General features: G+C 41.6%; 1 protein-coding gene across 7 annotated transcripts in view; it reads left to right on the top strand.

The window, feature by feature from the left end:
• The window catches only part of LOC128887382 (ral guanine nucleotide dissociation stimulator-like), a 43,694-nt gene that overhangs the window by 1,035 nt on the left and 20,009 nt on the right, over nucleotides 1-22,650 (top strand). For 2 of the 7 annotated variants that reach the window (XM_054143219.1, XM_054143218.1), the window contains exon 1: nucleotides 16,699-17,365. The exons of 3 other annotated variants lie outside the window; for them this stretch is intronic. Coding sequence is in view for 2 of the 4 variants with exons in the window: in XM_054143217.1 (XP_053999192.1) it covers nucleotides 17,454-17,474 (21 nt within the window). In the remaining 2 variants the exon portion in view is untranslated. Of the gene's footprint in view, nucleotides 1-16,698; nucleotides 17,366-17,438; nucleotides 17,475-22,650 lie in introns of those variants that run through there. 2 more of the 7 variants (XM_054143217.1, XM_054143214.1) reach the window with 2 other exon arrangements.

Below are 22,650 nucleotides of genomic sequence, written 5' to 3'. Positions count from 1 at the left end.
AACACTACAATCGGAGTGCACGGGTATCGGTACGGTAATTGACCCAAGAACATACGTACATATGCAAGGATACAATAGCAAAGATTAGAGAATAGAGAAGTTTTTATTATTCCCAAAATAAAATTCTGCCCGCTCGCGTTTCGGAGCAATCGACAATTTGAAATAACGGAGCACGAGGTGTAACGTCTGAACGAGGAAATCGACGAAAATATTGTCGCGTCGTCAGGATGAATCGATATCGATTCACCTTGTACACATAACAGGCTTTGACCTTTTGGTAATAGGTAACAACGGTGACTAATCGGACTGTGCCGTATTCGAAGCACGGATGTTGTGCTCAAATTCGCTACTTTTAACGAGACAGTGAATTCAATGTAACCGAAATCATGGTTTATTTATCAACGATATACTACCAGTCGGTTTCTTTGCTCTCTATACTACGGTTTCTGTGCTCGGAAGACACGTAGGCCAGTTGGTAATAATTTATTAAACAAAGTCGTTACTTTGGGAGCGATATTCTCGATCGTTCATTCAATTTGATAATGCCGTTGGAATTAATTTGAAATTTAAAGTTGGGAACACGTTAAATTAATTTGAAAATTTGGAGTACACGATACGCTTAAGAATACGAATTAACGAATAACCGAATGTTTCTTTTCCAGACCAGTATTACGTAATTGTATTATAAATGACCAGGGCACTCGTGCTCCGAAAACTTATACAACCTCATTCGTTTACGTTTCCACGTTCTCGGTAATTTTCGTACGTTGCGAAAGACGCCCGTTGGATCCAGGAAAATAAAGTCATAAATGATATCTCCGCTACGCGATCCGTGGTGTTAATTGCTAGTAACTCGGACCCAGTCACGTGGTCCGTGTACGCGTGATCCTTGGCCAGAGTCATCTGCGCAGGGTAGAAGTAATTTCTCGGTTGATTGGTAAAGTTGTGAAACTTGCTTCACGTTTCGCGAGTTTGCCGAGTGTTCGGGACAGGACAAAATGGAACGAGAGTAGAATACAATTTTCGAGCGGAGTGCTTCTAAACGAGATGTACATACGTATACATATTTGAAATCGCTCGAGGACGACTTCGAAACTTAATTTGTTAGGCTTTCGGGTTTGTCAGATTTGGTTAGTGGGTTGAGGTGTAAATGAACTGTTCACGCGCGGTTTGCACTACATAAAGTAAATATTTATTTACGTAAATATATATATAAATGAACCTCGACTATTGCCGCGATCGTAAGCATAGAACGCATAAGGAACAATAAAACAATCAACATCAGCCGATGTCGCTGCCACGAATCAAGCCGCTGGCGATATATTTCCTAACAGGTTTTTTTTTCTTCTTCAATTGCTGTCATCTATTTTTGTATAGGTGTGGGACGTGTTACATAAACTTGGAATATTTTTGTGCCTCGAATTTATTCACAATGATAAATCTAACAAACAAATGTAGCTTTGTAGGCATTTATTTTTATTTCTCTGTTGCTGGGTGCTTCTTTGTCTAAAACAAACTACAAACAAAAATGATTCGGCAATTATTTTTTGTCAGTGTGTGTCGATGTACACCACCACTAAAAAACGCGTGCTGGAATAAATCGGACGAGTAGGCGATAATCGTGTAACACGCGTTAGTGGACGGGGCGAGGACTGCCAAGCGATATATATTTATTATTCAGGAATCGTTCGGATCGTTAGAATCTCGCGGAGAGTTCAGGTGTATTACGTTGACCTTTGCCCCGAAGCTCGTGGAGGTAATCGCAATGCAGCGGGGTATGGCTTGTAGTTCGATGGAACACGTTCAATAACTCGAGAGTCAATGAAACTTGCGCACGCGAAGGTATGCCTACTATCGGGGGACGGCCGTTCTGTTTATGTTGGAACCACCACGATCGAGCAAATTATTTTCATACATTATACATGGGGCCCGCTACCTACCTGGTTTTCGTCGGGAGACCACGGTTTTTGTTACCCGTCACTGGTTAAGTTCTGCTAGAAACGTTCGCATTTCGAGTGAAAGCTTCAAGGGCATCGCAAGGTCGCTCAAACGGTCTCGAAATAAAACTTACATTATCCTTTCAACAGCCGTGATAGGACGATGTTCAAATTACGAGGGTAACCGAATTTTTATGCAATATTATCATTATTTCTACTCTTATATTAACTCGCTTCGCGTAGGTTTGTTTTTCGAGGTCCTCTCTCGCAACAAGTTCGAATATTTTCTCGAACATATCCGAACGATAACCTAGTACGATACAACCGTTTTGGTAATAACTGGAGAATTTCGATGAAACTTTGAAGAGACTCAGTAAAATTAAAATGTAGAAGTTCGGATACATGAAAGTATTCTACGACTACGTCGAATATTTCCGATGTCGGTTGTCGATAATAAAAATTGCAAAGGCGCAAGGAGGAAAGGCCTTGGATAAAAATAAAGAGACGAATGTTATCCTCGTCGAGGAAGGGAATCGCGGAGATCGTGGATTGCTTTTCTGGTCTCTTTATTTTCCGTGTTTCTCGCAGACGGCGCGCGTCGCCGTCCGGAAAGTTTTTCCTGGATTGGAAACTGCTGGATCGCGATGACCGTTCCGAGCTCCCGATTCCTTTACGATATTGTGCGTTACTGGCGCTTCGAGAAAGGTAGGCCGGGCATAACGCTTATGAGAATGCAAAGTAATACGTGTCAAGTCTAACGAGGCGCGTCGCGGAATGCACGAGGCGATAGAGAAGCGTGAGTTTCGGGAACGCGAATGTACGAAGCTCCCGAACTATTTTCGTAATCACTTGATAAGAATTTCATCGAAGTTATTAATTTATACTATGATTTCACGTGCCAAGATATTCTTCGTACTATTTTACGTACCCAAATTTCTACTCTTTAATTTCAATTGTGATAGTTTTCTATTTTTATTTGAATACTTGTACGTTTCAATTCAAATTAACATTTCCGTTCTCCCACCGTTTAATTATATAGGCATTCCTTTCACAAACGTGATTACTTTTAATCCCCTGAATAAGACTAGAAGCTGTGTATTATTTTTCACAGCTTTCCCTGCGAAAATATTCGTGGAAATCGGTATAGTATAACCGGTTGATGTTTTGCGTGAGTTTTACCGAGGTTGAGTATTCGAATAGAGCAGAGTTCTGGAACGTTTCGCGCTAGTGGAACTGTTACTCGAATGACCGAGTTATTCTTACAGAAACAGTAGGACACGCGACATGTATACTGTTATAACAGACGTATTATGACCGTTGGAATACTGCAAAACCTTCGTTACCTATCCTGGATGAAATCAAAATTTGAATGAAAGGGAAGACAGAAAAATGAATGACAAAATGAAGAAATAAATTAGTAATTATTTTAATAGATTGCCAATTTTAGAAAGGACCTTTAATTACTAAAGCAGTTGAATTACTACTCCTTTCGAGGATTATTTGAATTATTTTAATTAGACCTCCTGAAGGGGCCCAGGAGAACAAATACTTCGCTTCGTTAATGTTGAGGTTAATGTCCTAATTATAATCGAAATAAAAACACAGCCGGTCCTATGCAATATATATTTAATATATTAGACAAAGCACGTGGCACAGAAAACGTGGCTATCAGCTTAAAACAAAAGAAAAACATCGACTCCTAGCCCAGGTGGCAGTAGTTGATTTACTTCACCAATTAAAAAACAAAATCCCACAATCGCTTTCGCGAAACCCTTTACATTTCGTTTGTCCACCTCTTCTCCGCAATTCCGGCAATTTTTATATTCCACCGAAGTGGATTTCCCAGTCAGTCCGACAAACGAATAAGAGATCGGCCCCCGATGGGTCGTGTCGTAGCGAAGTTTGAAGTTGAAAGTGCCAGGCGACGCTCGCATAGTTACAAAGTGCACCGGTTACTTGTACATACAGGGGTCCAGAGAGTAAAGACTTCGGAAGAAATATGAGTTTCCAACTGCACGGATAGGACACTCGGCGGAAGCGTGTCTCCAGGAAAGTTGAACCGCGCGAGGGGGAACAAAGGTGGACTCGCAAGAAACTCGAACGATAAACGAGTCGATCCCGACGCGTTCGATAGATGCTGGTCGTGCCACGGGTACTGTTACTTCTCGTTATCCGTGCCAAGGCGAGGAGGAAATCTCCCTTCCAACGCTACGAAACTGGCCAGAAGAGTTTCGGTTCTCCTTTTCTAGGGTTAACTCTATCTATCAGGGCTAACTCGCCAATAGACACGTTTTCTTGGGGATGAAGCGGAGGCGACATCGGGAACACCCGTAATCGCTTCATCTAACTATCGCGAACGTTTGCGTGGAGCTACTCCTGGCCCACTGCGACGATGATTCTCAGAATACAGGAGTCTGGGCACTCGTATTGATCCGGTAGGTAGGCTTGCTCGAGATGGGGAGATGAAACCTTACTTGGTTTCGATATCCTCATAGATTGGTGTGTTTTTCGAGGTGTCGACCCATTCGTGGTTAGGCTAACAGTAGAATCGAGGTGTACCTTGCAGCACGGTCTGTAAGAATTTTTATTTTTCTGTGTCGAGTAATAGCAATTATGGTACGAGTTAATGCAACAGATACATGCTAAACGTAACCAAAAGGTACGTCAGTCCTATAAATATTCGTAATCTCTATTGAAACACTTTGTCTACATTATAAGACAGGCTCGACAAATCGACAACCGAACGAAACGGGACTCCTAACGTGGCGAGCTTCCGGTCGCGACTCAATAAAGCTCTCCGAAAGTATCGTTTCCCTTTCAAACCAGAGTCACTTTACCGTCGTTACCGTAGACCAAACACTTCCACGGTTCGTTTCAATATTGACATTGCCAACGAGCAAGCTGGCAAAGGAAGAAAATACGCGTGGTACCGATGCTCCAGTTACAACCTTGCGTTTCGCACGAATCGATCTTCTCACGAGTCGGTTCGATCGTGAGAAAGGCGGATGTCCATTCAGAATTCAGCACTGAAACGAGAGGAATTTCTTTCTCTCTCATCTTCCTCTCTAGCCGTCCCTGTTCCCGTTCTTCTCTCTCTCTCTCTCTCTCTCTCTCTCTCTCTCTCTCTCTCTCTCTCTCTCTCTCTCTCTCTCTTTCTCTTTCTCTCTCTCTCTCTCTCTCTCTCTCTCTCTCTCTCTCTCTCTCTTCGTCGACTTATGAGCGACGATGAAAATGTGAAAGTACATACCTACGCGGACGATCGTATTTTTTCCACAACTGAAATCGATACAGACTTGGGCCTTCTCGACGTTCTAAGCGTTCTGTCCTGATCGAATTTTTACGATGTTCGGAATTTGTATCTTTTTTTATATGTACTTTCGAGGATCTTGTTTTTTAAATCGTTCTTTATATGTATAATCATTTTTGGTTGGTTTCGTAGACAGTAAGAAGAAAGGTGCAACTTTTGCTTAAATCATTCGTCGATGTCCTTTATTGTTTTCGATTTTTTTTTTCAGTAGGAGATTTCACTTTCTAAAACGGTATTATTCAGATTAGAGTTAACAGCAGTTTCGAAGTGTTTATTATCCTTAAAATATCGATATCTTTTTGTAGATTTGAGCAAACCACAGAACTAAATATTTCCTTATAGGATAGCCATAAACCCTCAGAGAAATCTATTTTACGTTTGAAATGCAACTTACGTTAATAGGAGAGTGAGTCGTTATATCCACCAAAATTACTACCACCTTCGGAATTAAATTTGACTACAACAAAAATTCATCACCGTTTAGAATTGAATTAATCCTTATAATTTTCAGGCTTCCAAAAAATAGAAATTAATTATCCGTAGCTCTATCGTTTACCGTTCCATGAATGGTGCTTTTTAATTCTTAGTCGTCGATTAAGACGAACACTCTCCTCAATTAAAATCGATAGCATCTCCGAGTTAGGGAAACTGGAAAATTGAATCAGCAAGATTCCATCTATCTCGGTGCGCACCGTAGAAAATGATAAGCATCGGTCTTATGAGAATGCAGGTCTTAACAATTCTTTCATAATCTCTCGGCTCGCGTGTCCCGCGGAGGATTCAGCTCTCGCCGGGATTGAGATATTAGATCCACTTAAAGCATTTAACGCGATTTTCTGTCACGATGAAGGACACTCGAGTTTCTCGACGAGACGAAGGTTGCGATATTTAAACCTACATCGTATGTCTGGCCACCGAACGTCGGTCAAAATACGATTGACGACACTTACACGATCGACGCAGGAAATTACGAATGTAAAGATCAACCTAGTATTTTATAATTCCAAATATTTGTAAACGTACGAAACTTGCTGAGGATCGGTATTTTTGCAAAATTTCATTAACTCGTTCGTTGGAAATTATCGGTAAAAATAATAGAACCGCGATTCCTAGGAAAACTAATTCTTCTTATTAGAGACGACGTATATTACTTAATAAGCTTTGGAATACTCTTACATGCATATAAACAATGACTAAGTTTATTCTGCGTCACTCTCGCCTTTAGATTTATGTAAATTTTCTAACGATTTAATTTGTCGAGTTTCAACGACATTTCCTTTGGCAGTTTTACGTCAGCAGATCTGCTTTGTGACTTTTTATCGCGGTTTCGAGATACGACGAGACAGCGCGAAGAGAGTTGTCTTTTTTATTTTTTGGCGGAAAATCGTAAAAAAGAAAACCAATCTCCTGGTTTTCATTAAACACGTCGTAGTCGTGTATGCAAAAGCCAGACTCGCAGATGTTGATGATGAAAGCCGTCTCGTGGCCGAGCAGTTTCTTATTGACATTGGTGGAATTGCTATCGGCTGCGAAAGCTAAACGTTTGTACAAATGGCTGGATTTGATTGCCGTCGTTAAATCGTCTCTGACTGCTTTGTCGATTCTAATCGGGGATGAACTGGTATCCAATCGTAACAAAGAAATATTTTCCAAATAGCGATAGAAATGATAATAAAATTCTAAATTTGATAAAAGTGATAAAATGCCGAAACGTAAACGAATGATAGCTCTTCCGAGACGGCAAAATTACCATACTTTAATCAGTACGCATGAAAGCTTGTCTATGAATCATTTTTCGTCTAATTACCAGTGGAATGATTAACGAACAGAAAATGGAAACGTGTGTTTCAATGAACGAACTTGGCAAAAATGATTCGAGACACTTTTAAGGGATACAATAGAGTGTTTAGTCATTTCGAGCATCGTTAGAAGATGAAAGTAAATTGACGTAGGATGTGTAATGATCATGGGTAAATTGACGAACACGTGTATGCTGATTCAGATGGATTACGAGGCATAAGCATTTAAATTTTTCCTTCTTTGTTTAATCAAGTATCCTATCGTTTACTTTATAATATTCGATACAACTTGAAGTTTCATTTTTATTCAACGAGCAAGGAACGGAAAGATTTTTATTTTTCATTTGTTATTTGAAATTTTCATCTGGATACAATTATTTATCCGGTGTGAAAACCTTGCTTATTATTGGTAGTCGTTTATACCAAAACGAGGAACGGATGAGGAAAATCAGGAACGGAGTTTATCATCGAATACTCGATGGACGCGAACCTCCTAACTGTTCCAAGAGATCCGACCTTCGCTGCAGTATCGTTTCCGCGTTATCCAGATGCTCTTTACGATCTCCGCGAAATCACGTTTCTTGTGGTCGAGCTGTTACATCCCACCTGGCCCGTTGTAACTCACGGCGTGTTTTCATGGCGTCGTGAGGTCGTTCCATGCCAAGTCGGTCTCTTCTTGGAGCGAAATTTTGGATTTCATAATACAAATACAATACAAAATTTTCGAGGAGTATTCAAAATCGAAGACGTTACAATTTACCCACATCTCAACGTGAAAAATTCAAAAAGTATCTAGTACAAATAGGACGAAGAATGCCAGCACTCCGCGCATTTAAATTTCAATAAAATAAAAGATTCAAACACTGTCCAATTTAACATAGAATGGTTAGGTGGAACTTTTGCCCCATCGCGAGACCGATCGGCTCTGGGTCGTGCCGTGCGTGGTATCGCGCGTCGTCTTCGTGAGTCACGACTCCTACGCTCAGATCTGAGACTCGTCAAGGTTTCCCGAGCGGTGCAATTTGGCCGCAATTTCGCGCCTGTTCGACGAAAGCGAGAATTCGTTGTGCGCCGCGATCGCAACAGGGATCACAGAACCGGAAAATTAATTCCAGCCGTAATAACGGCGAGTTTGTTGTTTTCGTGGACGACTTGATCGGTGGAGCATGTATCGGAGGCGCGTGGGAATTTCTGAAGATGAACAATGCCTGTAAATTCCTAGATCAGAGGACCATTGATCATGGCCTTCGAAGATCAAAGCCAGAACCTTCCCTAGTATTGGAAGACTGAAGACCTAGTATCGGAAGAGCAAGCCCTGAAGAGAATTAATCGAGGTAGCATACTTTAAATCTCGGTAGAATTCTCATCTTATGCCTTGTAAGGACGTTTATTTCTTGACTTGGGAGAAGTCAAAGCTAGGAGTCTCGAGGATTCATGATTCGAGGCCCTCGTGTATCTCTCACCTTGTATCTTGTAACCATTTAACATGTTTTTCACCAGTGAAGCCATAGTAAAAAAAAAAGCTATGTAAGGAAGTTTATTTCTTGACTTGGAAGAAGTCAAAGCTAGGAGTCTCGATCATCTACCCACCCCCAAAAGAGGATTCATCACTCGAGGCTTTCGTGTACCTCTCACCTTATATCTTGTAAACATCTTTTACATCTTTTTCACTGGTGAAGCCATAGTAAACAACGCCAGGTTACCACCTCGTTAATTACATTCGCAATTGCTTAGGAGTACACGAGGAGAGAGAACGTTTCTCGGTGGGACGAATGGCTGGGAACATCCGCATAGACGGCAGCACCATCGTCGAACACGTGTTTTCGTGCGTTCTCGTGTGAAAGTGGAGAAAACCTCTCGCGACCGACGACACGACCCGACAAGGATCTAATCGCGATTCCTCGCCACTTTCATGCGAATATTTCTATGGGGAGATCTCTGGCCCATTCGGACTGAATGTTCCCGTGTTTTTGTGCGTTCCCGAACCATCTGTTTCGAGATTATTTTAGTTTCGCCCTCGAGATACCGGGGATTCTTAACGGATTTCCATCTCCGAATCCGTTCAGTTTATTACACGTACCGTTTAAGGGATTCTTGAGGAGGATTATGATTAAGATACGAGGAGGACGAAACTTGAGTTTCTTTCGTGACTTTTTGTGAAACGAATCGTGGTTGTTTTCTTGCATGGAACCTTCTAAAATTTTTAGATTTGTAGAACTGAAGAATTTCTTTTTGACATTTCTGAAGTTAATTAATGAGCGATGCAGTTATTAGGGAGAATATTAGTGGCAAATTCTATCGATCAAATGTTAACTCGGAATGCTGCTAATTATAACGAATCTTTATCGCGTCATAATTACTCGAAGTGTGAAATAAGGGAATTTATAGAATGTGGGAAGAATTAAGGATAAATACGTAATTACAGTGAAACCGGTGTATCGGAGGTGGCCCAGATACAATAATTACTGGCTTGGCGCCACCGTTACCTAGTTTTCCAACTCCGATGCAATCGGAAAAATGAGTCTACTCTCCCTGGAAATGATCGAAATAAAGCAAATCAAATCTTTACTATTTTTTTCATCGTCAAAGACTTTTCGAGGTACGATTCACGAATGTTTGAAACACCGTTTCACTTCAAGGCAGCTCAAGAATTTTCTTGCCGTGGTCCTCGAGAAGCTAAAGTTCGAGAAACCCTGCGTTGGAAGGTCAAACAGAATCCTACCAGCTGCTAGTTTCTCCATTTCTGTCGGAAAGATGAAAAACTACTCGACACCACTATCGTCTACTCCAGGAGTAGTGGTGTCATCGCAATGGAGCAACAACCTCGTTATTCATAGCCACGCTTTTGGACTCCCGTGGCTGCCAGGAGTAATTACGATCCGGCTCGCGCTTGTCGCTCCTAAGGCCGTTTACTTTCGTAGCATCGCGATGGCCTGTGCGTGTGCACCAATACGAAACGCGGGCTAGAAAGCCAAACGTTCGGGTGTACGATAAAATTTTAGCCCCGGGCACCGGGAGACGACGGTGTTCGTTAACTCCTCGGTCCTCTCGCGCAGATTTATCGCGCAGACCGATTTCTTCCCGATCCAGCGATTCTCGAAAGGCCTCCGACGTCAACTGTGCCAATAATCGTGTCATTTCCTTCGAAAGTAGTCTGACACCGTTTCATTTCGTACAGAGAGATGTCTAACGAGGCCTAGTCTATCTCTTTTACAAATCAATTTTCTTTTTAGATTCTCTGGAACGATACAAACTCACGTCGTAGATCTGGAACTCTTAGAATCGTTTTTTCATTCAATCAAAGTTGTCCGCCGTAATTAATTTTCCATACCTTTTTGAAAAAGGTACAATCTCGCATCGTACATCTGGAATCCTCGAAATCATTTTTGCATTTCATCAATGTCGTCCATTCGCCGTGATTAATTTTCCATGCTCCAGCATTCGAAAGCTCCTCCTCTTATTTTGCAACAGTCGAGTTTGCCTCCTCTGCCTCGAAGCGTATTATTTCGTTAGAAGGAACGCCACGAAAATATCTCTTCCCCCCGCGGTCGACCGTCGCTCGCCAAAGCGCGGATTTCCACGGAGCGTCGGGGCTCGACGCGCGAAAATTGTTGTTTTCGCGTACTTGGCGGGCGTGTTTGCACACTGGCCGATTCGTCGTACGTGACTTTATGCCACCGTGCGCCGGCACGTTTCGTTTCCGTTTCTCGGTGCGGTGTTCGCAGCTCGCCGAACAGCAAATCTCGTTAGCTTTGGCGCAGCGAACCGGACCACTCGTGTCAGTCTGCACGAGAGCACGAGGGCTCGACGGAAAATCGATACTCGGAGGGTTTCTCGCCCCTCGAAAAACGGGACCCACCGTCTCGCTCTTAAAACCGTTGCTGCTCGAAATATCCTCGTCCTGCGGTTCAAACACCTTTCCGTCTGGATTTTCATCCCTTAAAGGGCCACTTGGCGGTGTCAGTGATCGAAAGCTTTCCCGCGTCGAATGCTAGGCTGGGTGGTTGAGTTGCTAACGCGCGATGGGTTCCATTCTAAAAGAAATTTCGGTGATATATAATTTTCTTATGATCGAAGGATCGTTTATGCGACATCTAACGAAATTTTCTAACTAAAACCAAAAATAACATGTAAAGACCGAACGCACACGGGCGCAACCGATTTGAAATTAGTGTCGCAAACCGTTCGCGCTCTTTGTTTTACCTACTCTACTATCTTTGTTTCACCTAAATCCACGGTCGCGTGCAACTAGTTTCAGAGTGATTTGAAACTGATCAGTTGCGCCCGTGTGCGATCGGCCTAAAGGTCGATTCAGACTATACGACACGGACCGTCACGTACCGGCATCGACGCGACAAAACATAAAACACGCGTTTTAATGGAACTATTCACACTATTTCCGTTGACGGAACGTTCAGGTCGGTGTCTGTTAAGTGCGAATAGTTCCATTGAAACGCGCGTTTTAATGTTTTGTCGTGTCGGTGCCGGTCCGTGTCGTTCCCGATCCGTGCCGTATAGTCTGAATCGACCTTAAGTCTTTTAGAAACCCGATCTATAATCAAGTCCATTTTAAATCGTAAATCCAATCGATCGATCCTCAAATTTAATTCTATCGAATTTTTTCAAGAAATGTTCATCATGAAAGTACCCAAGTACATTTGTAAAGCAGACAAGTGCCTCTTCAACCCGCTGAATATTCGTCGCTCATCGATGCCGTGCTCCCGCCATGAGTCAATTTGTATCTCGGTCGGTAGTGCAGTACGCGACTGTAGATAAAGAGTCGAGTGGCGAGACGATGACGTAGTTGCCCGATCACGTCACGGCAGCGACGACGTCACAACCGCGCGTTTATCGCGCCGAGCGGCGTGGTTCCGGTAGCTGTTCGCTGATAACGAGTGAAATATAACTGTTCGCCCAGCGGTTGGAATTGTTTATCGATTCAGCGCGGTTTACGAGTCGTTCAAGTTCGTGTCACGTGCATCTTGCTGAACTGCACCGTGTCTGCGACGCTTTTCATGCATTTCTATGCGTTCTAAAGGCATTCTTTTCAACGGAAGCTGGTCTTGACGCACCTGCGGCTCTTTCAGAGCACGCGTAGCTGATGATCGACCGATGGAGGAGACAAATGTGATTGGAAGTAAGTTAATTCAACGGTATAAATTGACGCGAAGTTTTCATCGTTGTCGCGAGAACTGTTTCGATATCGTTTTTATCATTTTAGTTTAATCGAGGAATTAGGAAAATAATGACGTCGCCCAATTTGGTTGTTCATCGAGTCTAATTTCCGCTTCGAGACATGGCGAACGACGCTTGCTTCGTAAGGGGAACACATAATCGTAAAAGAAAGTACAGATTGCGTAATCGTAATAATACGTCCGCGTAAAAATCTCCGTAGACGTCGTTTCACGGTCTGGTGTTAGAAAGAGGCTGGAATGTTGTACTCGAGCCACCCTCGCATGATCCTGTCACCCTTCGGTACAGCGTAGGGCGAATTTGATGACTCAGGGCGCTTTATGGGGAATGAAATTACGCCCCATCTCTCCGCTAGGACCATTGTGCAGAGGAGACGGGCAAACATCTCGACGTTATAGTAGCTGGCTTCCTCGAGGGTGGTTCTCCGGGGGTAGATACTCTCGAGCAGTATCCCAGCGCGTCTTTTCTTCGCTTTTTAATACTTTATTATCGTCACGAAGGCGGCTCCGCCACGAAAGATTTACACCTGTCCAGTGTCGTACAATCAGTAAAGTCGTAAACGCGAAATTTCGTGGAATTTTCTTGTGTAACAAGGCACTTTTTATTTGCTCGTTATTTTTATTTATTTAGATCCAGGAGTGTATTCCTACTTTTAAAATTATTGTAAATGTTGCGAGGTGCAATCGATGGATAAAATTGCGAATGAACGAATTTCTCAAGTATCGAACTTGAAATATTGGGCTGTCTGGAAAGTTCATGCCGATTTTTAGTAGGCTAGTCTGAATATTAGTAGTAGTCTGAATATATCGGAATGGTTGAAAACAAGTAATATGTGTACATTCCTTAACAGGTGGAAAAGTTGTGGAACAAAATGGTACGTATATAATTCAATAAATATAAATCAAAATTTGAATATGCTTTTGAATTTTTCTTAAAAATAGCCATAAACTTTCCGGACAACCCAATAATTTGTTAAGATAAATAACAGTGTCTAAATAAATTATTACAGAGGGTAGGAATGATAATATATATAATATTGACGAATTGGTGTCGCATCTGGAAGGTGTATCGACACAAGGAAATACGGTTGTTGGAAAACAGACCTCGTCAAACCGTACAACATTTTCTTGTGCCAGTTTTCTCTGTCTCCGTTTAGAAAGGAATTACACGTCGGTCTAGTTTCTAGAATCAATCTCTATCGGTGTCTGGCAAATTTTAATCGAACGATTGCGAGTCACGAATAAAAGTAGTCACTCAAACGACGAATTAATGGATAGTCGATAGTTAACGAAGATTGGCTATTAAATTGATCGTTGTTCGTTTGTATCCAGCATTGATTAAATTAGTTGCCGACCTTTGGTGACTGATAACGCAGATATAGACTAGCTCGATTTATCAAAACCTACGACTTAAAAGTTATCGAGTAAAAATTACACCGGAGCCAAACGATACATTCACAAAATTTGAGATTAAATAACAAAATCCCAGTTCTACATTTCATGGCCTGCTCCAAATGCCCAAAAGCAATTTTGAACTCCCAGCATCGAATCCTTAGGAAAATAGAAATTGAAGGGCAAGTAAACCTGACCGAATTTTATTGTCGGATCACCTTATCGTCGAGCAAATGTTTGCTGACTCTAGTACGTGTCCAAGGAAATTGGCCATCCTTCTTGAAGGTACACGGTTTTTATCCGTATCTAGATAACGTCCCGATTACGTGTAGCCGTGGGAGACAGTGTCGAGTTTCCAGGATTCGTGTAGAAAGCGTGACCGAAACGAAATCCAGCAGTTCGAAGGCGACCGCTCGCGCACGCAGAGACACGCGCAAATTCTTCTGCGCTCGTGGTAATCGTCCCGATGATTACGGCGTTATCGACATGCGATGCGAATCGTGGAAAACGGCGCTTAAGAGAAACTGGAATAATAATAAATTAATTTTCGGTCGAATCGAGCATTTTATTTAATCCACCTCGATCAAAGTTCCGGGAGTTGTCCCAACCACTGTTTATATTTCTTATAGACGCTTCGACTAGGCATTACAAAAAATATTTTATCTATATTATCGTAATTATTTCGGAAGAATCCTTGAAATAATACAGAATTATGAATAAATTGTTGAGGTTCTTCTCATTAAAACGAATCAAAATGTTATTCGAACTACTTTCAATTCTAGCTGATCTATTTATGTCTCGGTTGCTTTTATCTTCTTATTTAGATACTTCTGGTTTACTAGTTCGCGCGGTACTTAGGCAATTAAAACAAGAAATTCGACACTGTTGCGGAAAGAAGTGAAAGGTCCGAGTTTTTCCAACGCGTATGACGGTCGCTGTGCAATCTTGTTTACTCCAACGTGCTGCAAAACAGAAAACATTCTAACTAAAATCTCCTGCAACTCGTAAATAAATGATTTCTGAACCAATGATTAACCATCTCTTTTGGACCACCGTGTATCGTAACAGAATTTTTACATGGAAATAGTACGAGTCTCTCTAAACGTGTGATAAATTTTTTCAAAACGATTCGGAATGTTCGAAGTAAATATGCCGGCTTATTTTAAATCGCTCAGCTCACGATTGCGCTGGCATTTAATGTTAAACGACATGGGAGGCATGTCCTTTAATAATAATTGACGCACGCTTTTATTCCCGTTACATCGAATCGTACGTCATCCGATCGTATTTCCTCTCTGACGCACTTTACAAATTTTTATCAATAAACAAGACGGGGAAGTGAACGATTTGCGCAAACGCATTTATTTCTGATTGGAGATCGGAGCTCCTATAATTCGAGTTAATCTAGAGCTGTAAAAACATACCGAGAACAAAAATGAAAAAACGATATCGTTTTCGTCCCGGGAATCGATGACGAATGTCGTATCGCGTATCGTGTAAACGGAAATGGGAAAAATTGGGGTTAAATGTATCCTGATTAGTCAAACGCTTCTATAGTAATAGATTTCATTTTATTTCATTTTATAATAGGCATGTAGATATAAATGGGAATAACTATGTTAAGGTGGAAATTAATGTACATTAATGTAAGGTGGAAATAAAATTTCAATGGTCGGAAAAATTACTATCTACGCGTTTCATTGATATGCCACTGTAGTCAGCAGTTTGAGTACGTGTGCGCGATAGTATTAAATTTCACTGGAGAAATCGAGTTTATCGATCGTGCAAGACGTTGGTCCTTCAGATGGTAATGTCATGGATCGACTTTATCCGCGCGAGAGACGCCAGTGTCGTAACTAGTGAACCGAGGAACAGAATCTCATGCTTATTGCCAAGCATGAAATTTCACAAGGCTGTATAAAATACAAACGAAACTGTCGCAGAGATATGTCTTGAAGTAGTTTACAATTCATTGGTATAAAAATTGGCACGCTTACCATAAAGAACAAATTTTCACACCTATACTGGGACCTCTGACGTACTCGTCGAAATTCTGGTCGATTGTTTAGACCGAGAGTCTAAACAATCTGTCTGTGTTTAATCTTCCGTGTCTTATTTCAAGAATATCGGCGACGTAACGAAATTCATTATATAGAAAAGGAAAAATGAAAAATAATCACCCGCTGTTAACATTGCAGCCAATTATAAATAAACTAACACAGAACGTGCTATTACGTTTTAATTAAAATATACAACGCACAGTAGTAATAAACAGATGTATAATGGCAGTAGGAAATTGCGGGTTGCTATAATTACCAAGTTTTAAAATAATGCTAGCAAGAGCATTTCATATTACGTGGAACGTTCGTAATTCAAAGTTCAGCGATCCCGAAGCAGTCGAAGAGAGCCCTGGTCTTAATTGCACATTTCGCTCCGGCTCGTCCCTCGTTCCGACAATGCTTTTCTAAATATACAAAAAAGTTCCGCCATCCGTGTTTAACACGATCACAGTGCACCTAGTAATCGAAACATTCGTCCAGCTCGAAGTTTGTTCCAGTCGCGACTCGTTTCAACGAACCACGATACTTGTTCATTTCAGTTGTGAATTATGTAGTGTATGTATATTGGCCAATTGTACAACTGTACATCTATTCGGTTTCAAAATTATCGCGCTGTGGAACTATACGTTTATTAAGGGAGGAAATAAACGAATTGTGACACTACGTGATTATAAATCTAACTACATATGTAATTATACGAATGCACAACTATACAACTTTACATTTAGATGAATATACATATAGCCAACAATATGGTTACGCAACTATATGTATATACATCTATATGGTTGTATAAACTATATCATCTATACTATTTAACTCTTCAGCCATAAGTTATCGAACTGCATAGTTGTACGTGTACGACCATTCAGTTATTCCGCTATAAAATTGCACAATAGTTACAATAATCGAACCATGTAACCATTCACAAGAAAATATCCGAATACTTTCAAGTTATAATTTCTAAAAACCTCTTTTAATATTTTCAAGGATCCATTCTAATATTCGTTGGTCCATCGCAATTTCGTTCCCAGTTATCAAACATTTCCACCTACGAGTCGTCGTTCGATCTGTGCAATATCTTTCTATCTACGCGCGTTTCTTTCGAACTATTCGAGCGATTCGACTACACGTTTATTTACGCAAGCACGCGTACGCAAAAACCGCGACGCTCGTAGGTCTCGACGGACACCGAAGATTTACGTCACTGTGCGGCCCACGGTGATAATGGAAGCTAGTGGCCGTCGTAAGAGCGTGGTTAGTTCGATTGCATTCAGCCGGCTCGGCCGAATTGCGTGTTTGCCGCGGGAGTCAGTCGTTGTCGGGACGGCGAGCCGCGCGGTTCGATGACAGGGAACCATTCTCGTCGTTGAGAAGTCGCGTGACTCCTTTCACTTTTTTCAATCCTCTTTTTTTATTTATTTATTTATTTTTTTTTATTTAAGTTTTCTTTCCTCTTCTCGTATGGTCGTTCACGCGTACCAGCTGTGCCGCCCCTCGCGACCGGTGCATCGAGATTCGGCGACATTGTTTACGGACCTCGTGTGCGTGTGCGGCGTGATTAAGTTTCGTGAAGAGGGAGAAAGGTACGAGAGGAGCAGGTGTCAGAGCTCGAGGCTCGCCTCCGAAGGATAGTTGTATCTGGTGGACCTCGAGCCGCTCCACGGTTAGTCTTCAGGTTTGAATATAATTCTGATTTTATTCGAGTGCTGGTGATGTGATAGACGAAGCAATCAGATGGGCGAAATACTTGTTCGGATATACAAATGTCGAATGACGAGCAAAAGGTAAGCACGGTTGGATCGCAAGTGTCTCCTTGATGATATTTAAGGAGCCGGTGTGTACGACTTGGAATTAATTTTTTTTTATTTGAAAGATCGACTACTTTCTACCATTTGAACAATAATATTTACAATCTGAACTGCTTCTCGAGTTAGTGTTCCACGTTCAAGTAACGAGAGCTTGTGTCGTGTGCATTGTATGCTTGTACTAGTTTTTATTTATAATTTGTTATTCGAATAAAATTTCGTCCATCTCTGTAAGTACTATAGCACCGTGTCCCTCAAAGATTTCTCGAGGATATCAAGACTGCTCCGTTTTCCGTTTCACTGGGAGTATTAATTTTCCTTTCGAAGAAAATTGTAAATCGCTACGAGATTGATAACTGATAGCAAGCATTGAGAAATTTATATAAAAGCGTGTAACAATCTTTGTTATTGTTTGAACATTGCGAAAGATGGAGTGTTCCATCGAGAAAAATGCAATGTTAGCCCTTTGCGGATGACGGGTCGTGTGTGTAGACAAGCCTATCATATCGGAATTTTTATCAGTTAAAATATTGTGCCTGCAAGCACTCCAGTTGATATTTATAGTTCGCAAAGATTGGCTGCAGTAGCGAATTAATAGTCTGCCTTAAAGCAATAATTAACTAGCGTTTATTTCATCAAAAATTGTATTTAATTTTTGTGGTCAATCGCATCCCACCCTACTGATGTTTACAATAACAATATGATGTTCCGATAAAGTACTGCTTTAATAGGAAGCTTTATCGCGATATATATATATATATATATATCAATACAGACGAGTTAATTCGGCCAGCGCAATTGAAAGGTTAAATTTATTCCCACGCGTATTGGCGTCTCGCAATTACGAGTTTATCACTTTGATTCCTCTTAAGTCAGTATTTGCAAGCTCGCCGTTATCAAAACTTTTCGCAACAGGGAGACATAGATTCTTTGCTCTTCGATTTTTCCATATTGATATCGCAATCAATGAGACTCTGAATGAAGTTCAACCGAGCCGCGATTATATCACAGGTGATAACTCGCGGTACACTCTTGCTGATACGGAGTACGAAAAATAGACGCGGCTAATCCTGCATTTTGTAATTGATAATGATATCCAAAGTATGTTATCCGCGTTTAGACTGCCCAGAGCTATACCTTTTACATGGTTGAAAAGTAAATTTCTTATCACAGCAATTGGACACGCGACATTGGAGCACGTGTGTCTAACGAGCAGGTTCGCTGGTTCTAGGAACGCCTTGAAAAAGTCCATCCGTCGATTTCTAAAACATCCCATCGATCCACAGTTGACTCTCGTATACATTTTTCATGCTTATACGTCGATGCATTATCCTTGCCCTTTATGTACAGAAGGAATAAGTTGCATAGCAGTCGATCGTTCAGAATGTGTAATTACTTTCTCTAGATATTCCGTTATGGTTGGACCTCAGCTTCGGAGTAAAAAATTTGTGAAAATTGAAATCTTTCTTTTCTGTAATTAAAAAATTCACATTCCGTTGCTTGTTTATTCTTCTTTCCCTGCATCCAAGCTTCCTCTTGTTAGATTTCTCTTATTTTAGAAATAACACAATTCCGTTATTGAAAATTCGAAATATTTTCCTGGTTGCATTATCTGCAAAATGTCGAGAAGTATCGTTGCAACTTTAATTTCATAGCTTTTATTGGAATTTATACATGCTGCTTCAAAATTACTAGAGGATTTAGAAATGAATAAAATGTCATCGAATGAGTAGCGAATAAAAATTTGTTTGTCGTTCATTTAGTTCTAAATTTCCATCGTTAATTCAATCTTTCATTCTGAATTTCTGCCCGTATCTGTCTGAACGTTAGCTCATCGAAGAACTGGTACAGCCGTCGTATAAACACGTGCACGAGTAGTAGGGTTCTTGCATTACCTTGAAAAGCCCATGCTGATTTCTAGAACAACCCATTAATCCGTCTGGTATTAATTCCTTTACGCGACCAATTCGTTCGAATCGACGTGAACTCTATCAACGTGCCAAACGACGTAAAGACACACGTGCATGTCGATTGGGTTCGATTCTTGCGTTACCTTGAAAAGCCCTAAGCTGATTTCTAGAACAACCATCTGGTCTATAAACAATTAATTCCTTTCCACGACCGTCTTCGTCAATGTCGACGTCTTCGAACTCGACAACCCTCGTTTACTCTATTTACAATTTATTCCTAGGATCGTCTTTGTTTATAGCGAACTCCGCTAAACGTGATCTCTTATCAACGCGACGTAAGGGCACATGTGCACATCGAGTAGGTTCGTTGATTCTAAGAACGCGTTTGATGCAGATACGTACGTCGTTGCACGCCGCACATGCTCTACACCTTAGCAGTCGGCTGTTTTGCACGTGCATAATCGCGGAGTCACACGTTAGCGACGTATGACTAACCGTGTGTCACGCGTCAGCTTCCCATAATCCGTAGCCGCGGCTTATTACTCTTGGCCTAATTGGCGCCGCAATTGTCTCGTTAAAAATCGATCCTCGTCGCGACAGATGTTCGTCAGATAAACAAAAAATTAGTGGCTACGGGCTCGAAACGCGGTATCCGGGACGGTTATCGGTAATTGATGGTCGCGGAAAGGTGCCGTTGACGCCAATAATCGCCAAGGTCCTCGTCAGCGTTTCGATTACTAATTTTTGGGTCATTGTTTGACGAACAGGCCTAGTTGCTCGATAAGTCTACGGAATGTACTCATATTTTTTTTTTCTATGTATCACTAGAATGATACAGTTTAGTAACTATTCAATTACTGGATTATTAATCTACGTTTATGTTCAATTATATGGTTGTCGAAATATATAACTGTATATTTACGGTGCAATCATGCTGCTGTAACTCGAGTGCGTTACACAACGCGCCTGTTCAAGTACATAATTATCGTAGTATGGTAGTATGTACCTAGGTAACATCTATCCACCTGTATATAACTATGCATCTTCTGAATTACACATATACAGCTGTACAGGACTATACAACTAGTCACCCTTCTCCGTCAGTTTTAAATGTTCACGCGCGGCGCGTCAGAGAAAAACATAAAATTCCCTTAAAAAATTCCAGCCAATCGAACCGTGCCATACCCGATTCCTTTCGCCGTTAGGAATATCTTTTCGCCCCGAGAGCTCCTATCGTCGAGACTCGATTTCCATTAGAAAGGAAAATTGATTTAAAAAGTCGTACGATCGTTTGGTTCGCGGTGGTCCACGTGCCATTCCATCGCGATCGAGTCCGAAGTCGAGCAGCTCGATGCAACTTTCGATGCACGCTCGAACGCATTCCATATCGGCCGGTGCGCGATGCAGTTCGTTGCACGTGCGAACGACGGTGTCGACCAACGTGGAAACAGAGTATAATTTCGTCGAGCCTGCTTGGCACGAATCTCCCATCGGACCGTACGCGATTCCGGGATTAAAGTTGCGCGGGTATCGCGCGGGCCACGGGCCAACTTTCGCCCGAGAGGTAATCGCAAAGAGGAATCGTCGGAGCGGATTCCGTTCTTTCTCTTCGTTTGACCGCGGCCCGATACAACCACGGGCCAAGGTTGGCGTATTTTCGAAACCGGATCGGCCTATGCAAATCGTAACCGTGACATCCACGCTGGTCACATGGCTGGCTACCTTTTTCTTTCACTTTTTTTTATCGACGACAACGAGCCGTTACCTGTCGGAGGACTTTAATTGTAGCGTGCACCTCGCGAAACGGGGAATCCGAAGGCGAGGCGGGTGTATGGCTGGCATTCTTCGCGCGTCAAATAGAGGATATTCGAGGGAGAGGTGCGTGGGTTGGATATTTTGGCGGGAGACTGTAAGTGAATGCTTCTGGAGTGGGAGGAAAGTTATAGTTATAGTTAGAATTTAATCGCGCACTGTGGAAGCGAACGATGTTCTTCGTAGGAATATCGTAGAACTTTTCCTTGATGTTAGGTAATCTAAAAATTCCTGTTGTGGCTTGTAGGCGACTACTTCATAGAATTGAAAGGACTGATCTAAATGAAATGACGGTTTGACGTTTCCAAATAAACGTTTCATTATGAATATGTACACGAATAAGTTTTAATCGTTTATATATTCGTAATGAAAAATTTATTTGAGACCGTCAAGCCTATTTATTTGTTTAATTTAGACTTTCTTGAATAGATGCAGAAGGTATGAGTACTTATGAAACTGGATTGTATATACACAAACGTTGTATATATAATATTATGTGCGTACATTAAAGCAAACAAGAAGTTATACGACCACGCGTTTTCCAGACGTTATTGTACGGAGAATCAAAGAAACCGTTCGAGTTTCATGGATGAAATCATCGCGTGGCACGTTTTCCTTTGACACGTCACGGACTCGGAAAATAAGGCTTTGTCATATTCCGTACGATATAACGTTTCTTTTTCTCGCTTCTTCTTACCGTGATTTCATAACGTCGTGCATTGACGTGCCACTAATTATCGCTTTCCATTTCAATCCTTTTCTCGCGATCGACGAGTAAAATTTTATCGCTGTGAAATTGTCGTCTGTCCAAACTTTTCGATCGGCTAAATATTTCGCGGTTCTGATTCGTTGCTGACGTCGCTGTCGCGGCCCAGAGTGAAGCAGCATGCGAACGTCGGGTAACGACGAGTGATTAATTATTTATACGAAAAAAGGATTCGCGATCGCGCGAAAATATTTTCTCGCGCGAAGCAAGAGCCCGTTGTTCTACTCGCGAGCATCGATTAGCGCCTCGAACCTGTTGCCGAGCATGACCAGCAGACGAAGCTGTGTACAAACAGTCCTGTTAATGCTTACGTCCTGTGGCGAACAACGTGACGTATTAACACCGTGACCTCATATTACGTATTTACCGAGCGCGGCTGCCACTCTTCGTAGGGAGTCTAACAAAGCGAATACGGACTTGGATACATTTATATCCGAGTCTGAATAAGAAGGGTGAACAATAATCGCTCGACGGTTGATTCGAGCGCACGTTGGGTCCATCGAGAGAAAAATTAGCGGAATATTATGGCAACGTAGCAATAGATATCGAAATATGGAAAAATTTCAACGCGAACCGAATTTCAAAGCGAATCGAATTTCAAAGCGAATCGAATTTGAAAACAGACAAAATTTCAAAGCAAATTGAATTTCGTAAGACTATTGTCAGA

This window comes from Hylaeus anthracinus, unplaced genomic scaffold (genome assembly GCF_026225885.1).
Source record: "Hylaeus anthracinus isolate JK02 unplaced genomic scaffold, UHH_iyHylAnth1.0_haploid 11985, whole genome shotgun sequence".
Taxonomy (NCBI): Eukaryota; Metazoa; Arthropoda; class Insecta; order Hymenoptera; family Colletidae; genus Hylaeus; species Hylaeus anthracinus.
This window is presented reverse-complemented; position numbering and strand designations above follow the sequence as displayed.